The sequence below is a fragment of the Pseudonaja textilis genome, chromosome 2 (genome assembly GCF_049901715.1).
Source record: "Pseudonaja textilis isolate UNSWEBS1 chromosome 2, rPseTex1.2, whole genome shotgun sequence".
Classification (NCBI taxonomy): Eukaryota; Metazoa; Chordata; class Lepidosauria; order Squamata; family Elapidae; genus Pseudonaja; species Pseudonaja textilis.
The window spans coordinates 191,098,898-191,111,886 of record NC_141991.1 but is presented as its reverse complement, the minus strand read 5'-3'; the positions used below and the strand labels follow the sequence as shown (position 1 = coordinate 191,111,886).

General features: G+C 39.1%; 1 protein-coding gene across 1 annotated transcript in view; it reads left to right on the top strand.

The window, feature by feature from the left end:
- The window catches only part of DMRT1 (doublesex and mab-3 related transcription factor 1), a 66,792-nt gene that overhangs the window by 35,356 nt on the left and 18,447 nt on the right, over positions 1-12,989 (top strand). The window contains exons 3-4 of the mRNA XM_026703763.2: positions 2,256-2,539; positions 9,293-9,455. Of these exons, the coding sequence (XP_026559548.1) occupies positions 2,256-2,539; positions 9,293-9,455 (447 nt within the window). The remainder of the gene's footprint in view (positions 1-2,255; positions 2,540-9,292; positions 9,456-12,989) is intronic.

Below are 12,989 nucleotides of genomic sequence, written 5' to 3'. Positions count from 1 at the left end.
TTTTCTGTTTATCTTTTTATGATCTGTAGGCCATCCAGAGTTGCTTTATCGGGAAGGTGGGTGACATACAAAGTTAATTATTTCTCTTTTACATGCAACTCTACTGTTAGGTTTTGAAATTCAAGAAAAAACTGTGTCTATGCTGCAATTGCCCCATTGTGGATCTCTAGAAAATAATATTTCCTTTCCCCCCTCCCCCTCTCTGTTCCCTTCCCTTCCTTTTCTTGCAGTGTACATTGGGTGCTTTTCTGATTTATAGCCAGTGAATTAGCCACCAGTTGCTTAGAATGATTTGTTTATTGATTGTAGAAGCCATTTAATTCCAAGTGTGGCATTTTTTTTGGTCGAAATCATTATTGCGTTCACTGTTGACAGTTTATGAGGAATGACATTGCTAATATGATAATACAGCTTGATTCAAAGATAGGCCATGTGGCAAGATGATGTAGCCCTCACCTTGTTTTCTCGGCTGGCTTTTGGATTTTAATAAATCATGTGGGAGCTTAGTTGCATGCTGCCTCGAAGTGCAAACTGTGGCAAGAAAGAATTGTCCATTTAAATGCAGTGGTCAGTCTAATTTCCATGACTATTCTCAAAGGCTTGTGTGGGTTTTTCTCAGTTATGGTCAGACGGTGTCACTCTTGAGAATTGTAGCTTAATTCATTTCAGTGATGGAAGAATGTCTTGGATAGTAGTAGTAGTAATTACTTTCCATAATGTGGTCGTCTTTTTTTCTTTTTGCCCAAATAGTAAATAACGTTTTTTGTTTGATATAATCCATATATCTTCCTCCTGGTTTAGAAGATACTGCAGTTACATTGCCTCAGTAATGAAACTAGTATGATGCCAGTGAGTAACTGAGCCATATCTAATTGAAGATATAGTATAACAAATAATCAGAGTTGGAAGGGACCATGTAGGTCATCTAGTCCAACCCCCCGTCCAAGTGGGAAACCCTACAACCATTTCTGACAAATGACAGTCCAATCTCTTCTTGAAAGTCTCAAGTGATGGCGCTCCCACAACTTCCAAGGGCAAGCTGTTCCATTGGTTGATTATTCTCACTGTCAGAAAGTTCCTCCTTATTTCCATCTGTGCAGACTCAGAATTAATTACTAATATGCAGTTAATACTTCCTTGTGATTGTGATATGGAGTGTAGAATGGCAAAATTTCTCACATGTTAAGGGAAGGAAAGCAAAGTATAATGGCTCAGTTCCATAGCTCTACTTTTGGGGAACCCTTTTTGCACAGATAAGTGCTTCCTTCTTTATGTGCTGGGCTACAACTTCCTATCATCCACAGCCATGTCCTTCGAGATATATTTACAAGTTTCACATAAGTTCTTTCTGTGTTTCTTCTCTATTATTGTGTAAATGCAATTTGAAGACTGAAGAATATCTACAGATAGTCCTTGCTTTATGATGTTTTATGACCATTTGAATTTATGACAACTACAGAATGGGTGCTTTATGGTCTGTTGTAAATGGTTCGCTACCTCCCTCCACAGGCACATGGCCAGGAGGTTGGGTGGGTTATCTTTACAACCCATCATGACATTCTAAGCTCATGTCACAGTGATTTGCAATGTTTTTGCTAATTTCCCACAAAATTGCCCATTCAATGGGTTCACTTAACAACCACGGAGTTTGTTTAACGACTCTGACTCTACTTAACAGCTGCCAGAAAAAAGGCCAGAAATTTTCTTCTGTTCACCAGGGTGCCTTGACTTAAGACCTTAATCATTTACAACTATAATTCTGGGCTCAATTGTGGTCATAAGTCAAGAACATGTCCTCCCATTTCTGCCACCGTCAGTGATGTTTTGGATCTGGGGTGTGAGGACAAACCATCTGCTTAATCCATCTCAATTTTATTAGAATTGACTCCACTCTAGTTGGAAAAGCAGGACATAAAAATGGCAAAAAAGGAAAAAGGAGAAGAGGTAGCACTGGAACTGAGTTATGCAGGAGGACTGGAAACGCTAATGATGAATGGACAATTGCAATTTTTTTCCTTGTGGCACCAGAGATGTGTGGAGAATGACTTATTTTGATCTCATTCCTCTGTTATTTCCATCATCTTTTCAGTGCTGTTCCCTTGTTGCTTCCTTCTTTTGCATTGCACTCTGTAGTCCAAAATGCACCGAGGGATGAAATGCAGGATTTTCAGGTTGTTTCTGCTGCTGAATAATTGGTTCTTTCTTCTATTCTTTCTCTCTCCCTGTCTCTCTCTCCCCCACTTCTCTTTCTGCAGAAGGACGGATGCTGATTCAAGACATTCCTTCCTTGGCCAGCAGAGGGCATCTGGAGAGCACATCTGACTTAGTTATGGACCCCACCTACTACAGCAGTTTATACCAGCCATCCCTGTATCCTTATTACAACAACCTCTACAACTATTCTCAGTATCAAATGGCTGTGGCCACCGAAACCACCTCTGGTGATATGGGAAGCCCATTGACAGGGTCACCTGTTAAGAGCAGCCTCCGAAGCCTCCCAACCACTTATATGTCAAGCCAGTCAGGAAACCAGTGGCAGGTACTATATAAATGAGTAAAGGCAGGGCCTTGTTTGCTAAATGAAGATTATTCTGAGTTTTCTTGTGAGAATCATTGGAATTGCTGTGGTTCTACAGGTTCAGAGCACATGACCTCTTCCCTAACTTGATGCTCCCCAGGGGTTTGGGGATAAAACTGCCATTATTCCCAGTTATTATTGCTAATTGTTAGTGATGATGGAACTTGTACTTCCAACACTTCTAGGGAGGAGCAGATGTGTTAAAAACAGACAAACATAGAATTGTCATGCTTAATACTCTTTTAAGTTCTTCCCTCCTCAGAATAGGTATATGTTAATTAAGATTCGGTCTTCAAATTTATTGGAAATTTGTGTTTATCAACATCTCGGGAATCATTCTCTTCATTGTTACTGGTTTTGTATTTTTACATAAATGTAACTAGAATGGAGTGTTTGACCAGAACTGAGGATGTTGGTTCAAATTCCCACTTAGCCATTAAGCACATTGGTTAAACATTGACCATTGCTCACCCTAGTAGATCCCATGGAATTGGTATGCATAAAAACTGTGTGTGTGTGTGTGAAAATCATAGTATTTGTGCAGAATAAAGGAATAAGCTGCTGTTGATCTTGATAAAGACTACCCATGTTACTTCCTTATCTTACATTTATTATGAAAACTGGGTTTGCATCAGTGGGAACTCTACTTGGATATAAACCCCACCAAATAAAAGATAGTAGGCTGAAAAGCATAAAAAATTACATGATATACTGATGCAGACCATGCCTCTGTCTAGTATGATTGGCAGTGGCTCTTTGATATTTCAGGCTGAAATTTTTCCCACTTCTCCCTGGAGATACAACCTGGGCCTTCAGGCTACAGAGCCTCCATTCTACCATTTGCCTGCAACCTTGGAGTAATGATACTTCGTGCAGTTAGGGACCTATTCAACTAGGAAGAGCTGTTTTACAAAACTTAACCCGAAGAGAAATTGTAACACCTTTTACAAAACGGTGATTCTCAGGAATAGGAGTCCCAGTCTCAGGCAGATGACCTTTTAAAGCAGAGGCCTCCAAACTTGGCAACTTTAAGACTTGTGGACTTCAACTCCCAGAATTCTCCAGCCAACATAGAAGTCCACAAGCCTTAAAACTGCCAAGTCTGAAGACCCCTGTTTGGAGATGCTATAAGCTTCCCCTTCTTTGAAAGGACAGTGATAAAGGAAAAAGCTGTTCGGAGGCTTCAGACAGTGATGCTGCCTGTATATGAATTACACAAGTCTTTATATTAAAAAAAAAAAAACGTCCCAAACTACCAGTTTCCTTTTCTAAGGCCTCTGTTCTTATTTCCTTCCTGTGGTAGCAATTGGGAAGGCAATATGCCATGGAAAGCTAAAAGGAAAAATTAATTGGGTGTAGCAGCAGGTATATTACATTATTAATTGCAAGAGGTGTTTGAGCTTGTTGACCTAAACAACTTGTGTGTGAAGGATTTAAGAAAACTCAGGCATCATTTAAGCTCTTTAGAATGTGATGACTGAATGCAGTTGCTACCTCAGCTAAGTAGCTGTTACTCCCATCATCTCTACCCTCAAAGCTCACCTCAGATGGGAGTCACCTAAAATGATTGAGGTGGCCCGTGCTAAACATGAGGGTAGACGCGCACTAAAGGAGTTGACTGCATGGGAGGCCCTGTTTCAGAGCCCCACATCCCTAGTGGCAGTTGATGTTGGTCCAAAGCTCTTTTACAGAGCCTGTAGAATCCTTACAATGGCCGATGATCAGAAGCTCTTGTTCCTTCAGCAGTCTCCCATCATCTTGTGAATTCTGAAAACTGCAGGTCCAACATAGGGAAAGGCTAGTCTTAAGAGGTGTATGTAGAAATGTTGTCATGATTTTAAACCATGGTTTGTTGAATAAACCATAGAGACATAGCTCCTGTTATTAATACAGGTAGTCCTTGACTTACAAAAGTTCAATTTACAGCAGTTTGTTTAGTGACTGTTCAAAGTTACAACAGCACTGAAAAAGTGACTGATGACCGTTTTTCACACTTAACAGCCATTACACAGCATCCCCATGGTCACGTGATCAAAATTCAGGTGCTTGGCAACTGACTTGTATTTATGACGGTTGCAGTGTCCCGAGGATCACATGACCACCTGACAATCAAAGTCAGTGGGGAAGCCAGATTCACTAACTTAACAATTGCAGAGATTGACTTAACAACTTAACAACAACTTTACAACTTTTCTTGCCATAGTTGTTAAACAAATCATAGAAGTTGTTAAGTGAATCTAGCTTTCTGACTTAACTTGTCCGAAGGTTGCAAAAGGGGGTTGTATGATCCTGGAACAGTGCAACTGTCAAATATGAGTCAGGTGCCAAACATCTGAATTTTGATTACGTGACCATAGGGATGCTGAAGTGGTCGTAAGTATAAAAAAATGGTCATGTCGCTTTTTTTCCCAATGCCGTTGTAACTTTGAATGGTCATTAAACAAATTGTTGGAAGTTGAGGACTATCTTTACTGTAGTCACCAAAGCAAATAATGTGTTGTTTGAAAGTAGCACTAACCCCAGTGTGTGGCTGCACTTTCAGCAATCGTGGTTTGGGTGTGGGTTCCAAGGATTTCAGCAAAGGAACTTAAAGGCCACAGTTTGCCCCACATCTCTGTGTAAACCTGAAAAGTAGCAGTTCTTCAGATCCTTGAACAATTTGTACTAAATCCCTCCAATCAAATTAAAATTATTCTACTAGCTTCGTCTTTTACATAATGCTTACACAGAATATTTCATAAAAATGGTGTGCGAGACCACTGTCCAAGTTTAACGTCAAGGAGAGGGTAAAAGCATTGCAGATGTGCTGGTATACACTAGTTAGTTGTTCCTATTTGGTTTTTCTTGACATTGCTAAACCAGACCAGATGGTCCCATCTATGGTTGGCTTTAGCATTATTTCCAAACCAGGATTGTTTTCCCCTATAAATGATAGTCATAAGCTAAGAAGAAGAAAAAAAGGTTCTGGCTTATTGAGAAAAATGCAAGCCAAGATTCATATTGATTTATTCAACATAATGGTAAAAAAGCCACCGAAGGAACTTTCTTGATTTCTCTTAACTCTCCCAAGTGAGAGAAGAAGCTACATGGGAATGATCAAGCAAGGGCATGTCAGCTGGATCATTTCTGCTGAATGTCGTTTGAACTAGTTCAAAAACTGCCTTGAAACACCTTGCGTAGATGAAATATTCGCATATGAAATAGAACTGTAGAACGTTGTCAGATATGTTCTACTAACTGAATGCCAGCGTTGTTTTTAAATTAGTCATGACTAATCTATAAAGTAGCCAATTATAATTTAAACATTGGATTTAATATTAACATGCAGTTGAATTATGTCAGCAACTTGAATCCATTCTGGTTTGTCATTCAGACAGCATATACTGTACACTGTACAACACAGATTTATGCTAAAAGTAACCTAATGTTTCTGACAGCTCAAGTGTGACATGAATATAATCCATATTGCTTAGAGAAACTAATCTAAGTTGTTTATTTTCCGATACTGCTGATAGGACTATATCTCTTGGTGTCACAGTGGTTGAGATTCTGATGTTAACGTATTGTTTGTGGATCACTGCTTTTGTCTAAAAGAGTAGATTGGAAGAGAATAGCAAAGGTTAATTGAGTTTGTCTGTCAAGGCGGGACAGATACAGATGGTCCTTTTGTATGAAAATTACCTTTTCCACTTAGAAGCCATGGGAGGCAAGCACTGTGTATCTTGTAATGGTGAAAAAAGTCACTCAAGGCTTTAGAATTAAAATTTAAAAACAATTACGGTATGAAGATGCTCAGTGGTTGTGATATTCCTTATTGTATGATGATTCCATATAATTCTGAATTCCAGACCAGTTTCTCCAGTTTGGGCAATCTCCTGATATATTGTCTTCAAATTCTTGACCCTCACCAACAGCCATATTGTCTGGGATTCTGGAAGTTGAAATCTGCAGAATTCAAGAGCGTCGGTTTGGGATAGACTACCTTAGAACAAGGCTTGTAAACTCCCGACCCACAGGCTGGATGTGTCACGTGTTGGTCAAGCTTATGCCCGGTTTAGCGAAGGGGAAAAAAGTCCCGATATGTCACATGACACCACCGTGATGACGCCAGTTTGACACCTTGCCCTCGCAGGAAACTTTCTTAACTTTCTTAACATTTAAGATATATTGAAACTTTCCAAATTCTAGCAAATTTGCTTGCTAGTATTTACCATTCCAACATAGCTGGATGGTGTCTTATTAGAGAATGTTTCTTAGGTGTTTACTGCAGTCAGTCCATAAGAGAGGATAATATGAGAAAATATGATCAGCGATCAACAATATGTTTAGTTCAGGAAGAGGCACAAGATTCTTGTACATGGATTGATTTTCTTTGAGAAGCTTTGTTGAAACAATAGTTGGCAGAAGTAACATCCGATTGTAATGTGTCCAGTGATGGATTTAGTAATATCTAGGATGTACAAGCCAACTTTTCTGAATCTCATCTCTGCCTTGATTTTGAAACAAGAATAGATAAGAGGAAGGTTACAAAAGTCATAATTTATTTGGTATAGTTGCCTTGAAAGTGTTTATTTCTTAGATTGGAAGGTTAAGGTGCCTCTCTCTTAAATCTTATTGCCTTCTTCTCTTATCCCTAGGGCTAATTATGTATTTTTGAAACATACATGACACATTGAAGCATGAATGTTCATTGTCAGGCTAATTAATAAGAGTTCACGGTCAGCATTAAGTGTTTATCTGGGTCTGTTTCATGAATATCATGCTAAGGTCAAACATTTTAATGTTTGGCTAGTTCATTATTGTTATTATAAAATAGAGTAACTAAAACTCTATAAAAAGGAAACCTTGTGGTTCAGATTTACTGTGTTTTATATATATTCTAAATATTTTAATAAAAACAAAAACAAAAGCTTTATAGATTTTTCTAGTGGTTAATTCAACACATCGTTTGCAGAACCTTGGCTCGCCTCTGTCTGTTGGTCGTACTGTGGTTCACAGGCTTGGTGCAGATAATAAGATTATAAACCATGTCTTTCTAGGCAAGGACCACATACTATTAGTAATAGTTGTAATAATTCACTGGATCCTGGGAAATTAGTTGGCTTTTTTTAAAAGAGTAAGAAATGGGAGAAACCACAAGAAGGATCAAAAGGAAACAGGTCATTGCCTACATAAGGTAAACAAAGTAGACATTCTTTAAGCACAGGTGGGTAGTGATGCAATTTATCACTTCTGAAATTATATTATCCTTTTACTGTTATTATTTTTAGAGGGTGCACACAAAAAACAGAATGAAATGGGCTTTTCCTCACAACAAAATAAAAGATCATGAACAGCAGGCTTGAAAAAACACCCAATACAAAAAGGTTGTCCTTAGAAGCATCTCTCCAATTTTATTCCTGGTTGCAAAATAATTTCCAGGGTCATGATTCAGAGTTCTAGTAAATTGGTAACCTCCTGGACAGGTAGTCCTCAATTTATTATTAATTATGTATATATGAATAACAGGAATATGTATCAAGCAGTAGGTGGCGAATATACCTAATACTTTTGCCTCTTACTTCCCCCTTAACAACAACCCTGCGAGATAGTTGAGGCTGAGAGAGAGAGAGACTTTTGCCTGGTCTTACAAAATTCAGCAGAACGTGAAGCCTGAAAATCACAACCATATAAAGAATGCCCGTTGAAATGCACAATTCTCCCATGTACACCTTTTCTTTGTGTACTCATACACGAGTGCTATTTTACTTTGCTGCAGTTCATATCCTGTAGTTGCACTCTGCAGTTTGGAAACATGGAAATTTTTAGTCTTTCTGATTTGGACAAGATCTGTAACACATTCATCCGAGATACGCAAATCTTTTGCTTTCATGCAGCCAGAATGTCTTCTTGGCTAAAAGGTTTTTGAGGTTTGCAACGGGATATCTCATTTAGAAATTAAAGCTTTGCGCGACGTTTTTACGCTTCTTACATCAAATTTGTAAACAGCTTATATTTCCTCGCAAACTGAAATAACTTTGCCTGAGTATAAATAATTTGCTTGCTTGACAGCCCTGCAATAAAGTGTTGATCATTTTGAGAATCTAAACACTGTATGATGGTAGGAATCAGGGCAATATGCTGTCCTAATATCCTCACTTCCTTTTTACCGGAGACAACAAATATATTTTTATTGTGATCTCCGCATGTGAAAGTTGGAAACTGGATTGTTTGAAAGGGACTTGAAAGGACTCCAGCCATAGCTTTTTCCTCATACCACTTTGGTCTTTTCCTCATTACTAATCAAGGAAGGGCTGGAGGCATTTGAAGCACTATCCAAAACCTGCAAAAACTTGAGCAGCCACAAGATACTTTATTTATTTATAAAATTTTATTGGCCACCCATTTCACCTCAGGGTAACCCTGGGCAGCTTAGAATAAAAATAAAATAAAAACGAAGGTAAACATGAATAGTGTTGGCGGGGTAGCCTTTATTTCTGCGAAGTCCTGTGTCCGCCACTTCAGGCTTTCAGAATGCCTTTCCAGGGATGGGAACGATAACACTGAAGTTTTCGACATGGAAGTAATCAAACATTTCAGGACTAATATTTTCAGGCAGAGAGTTCCAGGGATAAATTCAGCGGGAGGAAAGCAGGAAAACTGGCCCCGTCCAATGCAGGTTTTCTTTCCTCACAACTTTGTATGATGTGATCTTTCTGCTGTTTCTCTGAACAGGTGAAAAGCCCAGAAGGCCGGCACAGCTTGAGTTCCCAATACAGGATGCATTCCTACTATCCCTCCAGCTCTTACTTGGGACAGAGTGTTGGAGCCCCTGCTTGTGTTCCCCAAATTTTTACTTTCGAGGAGAATCCTTCTTACTCTGAAACAAAAGCAAATGGTAAGCACCTTGTCAGCCTTCAAGGGAAGTGGTGTTGGGGAGTCTACCGAAAAGCCAGTGGTTGAACTTGGTGTAGTAGCAGGTAACATTGGAGATAGATAACATTTTATTAAAATTTTCTGAATGACTCTTAAAATGGTCGCTTACTTCCATTTTATGGTAATCATTTCTTCCCCTCTAGCATTATTCCTTCCTTAAGAGAATAAATATTTCCAAGTTTTGGTTTATGTTTGTGCTTAGGGACCTTGAAAATCTGTGTGGTTTTGCAGCCTGCAGCTGTTGGTATAGCACTAAATCCTTCTTCAACTTGAATAGTTTGCGAAATATAAATTGTTGGGGAGCAGTATTTTACTCCTCCTCCTCGACACCTTGCCCTCTATGTGTAGCAGACTGGTATATCTGGGAACTGATCTCCAACCAATCTGGAGGGCATCTAGTTGGAGAAAGGTGTTTGTAGGAATTTGAAGGAGGAGAATTGTAGACCTTGTGCATTTTTAAATTGCAAAAAATTCAGTGTTTTCCATCACTATTGACTCCTTGCCCAGACAATACTCCAGATTCTGATATTGTTCTCTAAGTTAATCCATCAATCAGCAACAGACAAGCAGGGAGATGTAATTTACAGAGCTCAAGCAGACTTTTTTCAGCTGTGACAAAGTATTTTTCCATAGCAGGGTGACCTGCCAGCCTGAGAAAGACAGGTACGCTTAGGAAGAGTGTGAATACAAAATCACCTGGCACACTTTCTGGGTGATCCTTCTAGCAGTTCCTTCGTCTTCCTAATACAATGGTCATTTCAGGTATTCTGTGTATGTTTCTATTTTAGAGGCAGACACCAGTCTCTCATCATCTCTGTGATTGCAATAAAAATGTAGAAAGTGTGGAACCTTATATATGTTTTGAAATCAAAATATAAGGATTTGAAGGGATACCCCTTGTTCATTCTCCCTTTATTTGCTGCCCCACATGTGAATGTCAGAAGTCTTTTAACAACTTTGTAGCCTAAAGATCTCAATAGGTGGCAGTACCTGGCAAACTTGTCTGGCACAGAAGTGAAAACAGCTGTGATTGTTTAGTTTTGGGTTTTGCTTATAGCTGTAGACCAGACTGGATGCAAAAAAAATAAAAAAATAGAAGAAGGCATTGATAAACCTCTTCCATACTGCTGCCAAAATGTATAAGTGGACATATCCATGAAGTTACCACTTTGAAGACAACCATATATTTTTAGCTTTTGTGGATTCCAACCTGGTTTATATTGATAGTCAGTTTTATTGCTGCCTCCGCATATCACAGATTGAAATATTGTGTTGAATACAAAATATAGCATCCTATAATTCAATATTTCAATCAGGTTTCTGTTCCTTAAAGTTATAGAGATGGGTGTTAAGTATATCACTTCCATTTCTCCCTTTCCCAGACCTTCAGATGCACCATAGCCCCAGTTGTTCCCTGGCAGCTGTTTTGAACCCTCACCAGAATCTATCAACACTCACTTCAACTGCCCAAAAATCAGTATCAGCCTTTTGCTAGGATTCTGCTCACCACATCTACCACCAAACAGAAGCGCCCTAGATAAATCAGCTAGTGTGTCTGTAAGCACAATAACCTTGAGATAGTTTGTGACTTTCTTATATGTATCCCTAACACTGATAATCAAGGATGACAGCACTGGGGAATGGGTCCTTTTTGTGCAGTTCTCTTAGGGCCTTTCTGTTCCTCACTATTCTTGAGGAAGCATAAAATTATATGGCTTGAAAGTTTGTCCTTATTGCTGATGGTTATCTTACTTTTGCTCTCAGACGTTGCCAATCACCTGGCTTCCTTCTTAGATAGTCATTCTGAAATTTGTTAGAGCAACAAATCAGATTAAAGTGTGATTTCAGATTAGTTCAGCATATCATTAAAACATTAAAAACAAAAGAATATTGTATCTCAGCTGTGTATTAATCAGGTTCATATCTTCTTAACTTGAGTGCAAAGTCAAGTAGCTGCAGAGACACAAGTTCAAGTCCACTCCATAACAGAAGCTCACCTGGGCTACTTACCCTAAAGCTAAGCTACCTCGCAGGGTCGTTGTGGAGAAAAACCAAAGGGAGTGCTTAGTATGCTGTCTTGAATTCTTGGAGTAAGAGCAAGATGCAAATCTATCAATCCATCAGTGATAGTAGCAGCCGGTCAAATATGACTGCCAGTAATCCTTGGAATTTCCCATCACAGTCATAAGTTGTGATGGTTGCAAGGAGGGTCACCAACCCAATTTTATGACTATTTTTAACGTCAGTTGTAAAACCAACCTTTCCTTTGCTCTGGGCCGATTTTGCTGAAAACAGGAATTAAATGCTGGGTTTGCAGTAAAACTGTCAGCAACATTTGCAGCATCTCACAGTCATGTGACTGCGCTTTCAGTACAAATGTTGCTTGAGTACCTACCATCTAGTCAGCCGATTGTCATCATCCAAACAAGAGGTGCCCAAGGCTTGGGTGATCTTGAGCAAGACCCGCCCGTCCATGAACAAGCCCAACTGGCAGACAAGATAGTCATCCCCAGTTTAATTTCAGGGATTCCTTGCTAACCTATTCAGCTTCCAACTGGAATTGTCTAATTCCTAAGGCCTTGGAAATATTCAGCTTGTGCTCTTGACATTAGGAGGACTGAGAACCACAGAGTCGGAAATTGTCCCTCACTTCCTCTTTCTTCCTCTGTGATGGCAAGGGAAGAGCAGGCTTTGCAGTGAGGCTTCAAGAACTTTGGGGACCATGAGATTGTGGTTACCTACTTGGGCTTAGGAAATTTAATTCAGTGCTATGATCCTGAACTAAGGTATTACAGTGTCATCAAAAAGAGAATTTGTCAAAGAGATTTTCCCATTGCTTCTGCTGCATGTTAGGGGAGAAGGAGATTTTACTAGGTAATTAAGAAGACTAGGTCTATTCAACTGTAAATATATAGATAGATATGTGCACTCCAAGGATCTCAAGGCAAACTCTGGGCAGTTTGGGCCCAACTGAAGCAAAATTCCAAATTTGAATAGATACAAGTTTTCTTTTATTCCCGCCTTCCTCCAATTTCTGAATGGAGCATAGATAAATGTAATTATGGATTTGTTTAGTTGATACCATGGAAATAATCTTGAAAGAAGGCCGTATGTAGAAGTGATACGGAGTTCACATGTTCTGTCTTGCTTTCTGGCAAATCATTTAGTTGACACTTACTTCCTTATAAGCCATGCATTGTATTCTGCCTAACTCTTGGGTCCTTAGCTATTGTTCGTAATTAATTTTTGAATAGCATTGAAAGGGGAAACATGGTTATTAGAGCTCTGTAACATTTTGTACTCTAGAATATGGAAGTATTTGTCTGCAAAGTTAAAGTAGATGTGTATTTTTGTGGGATTTTATTGGGGACTGTGCTAGGAAGGGAAGTTTTGCAATCCCAGAAAAAGCAACTGCTTTTTGAGTTCCTCTATAGCCCCAAAGCAGCTTTTTGGCTTAAAATCTCTGCAGTTTTCTGGTGGATAAGATTGCTTTTTA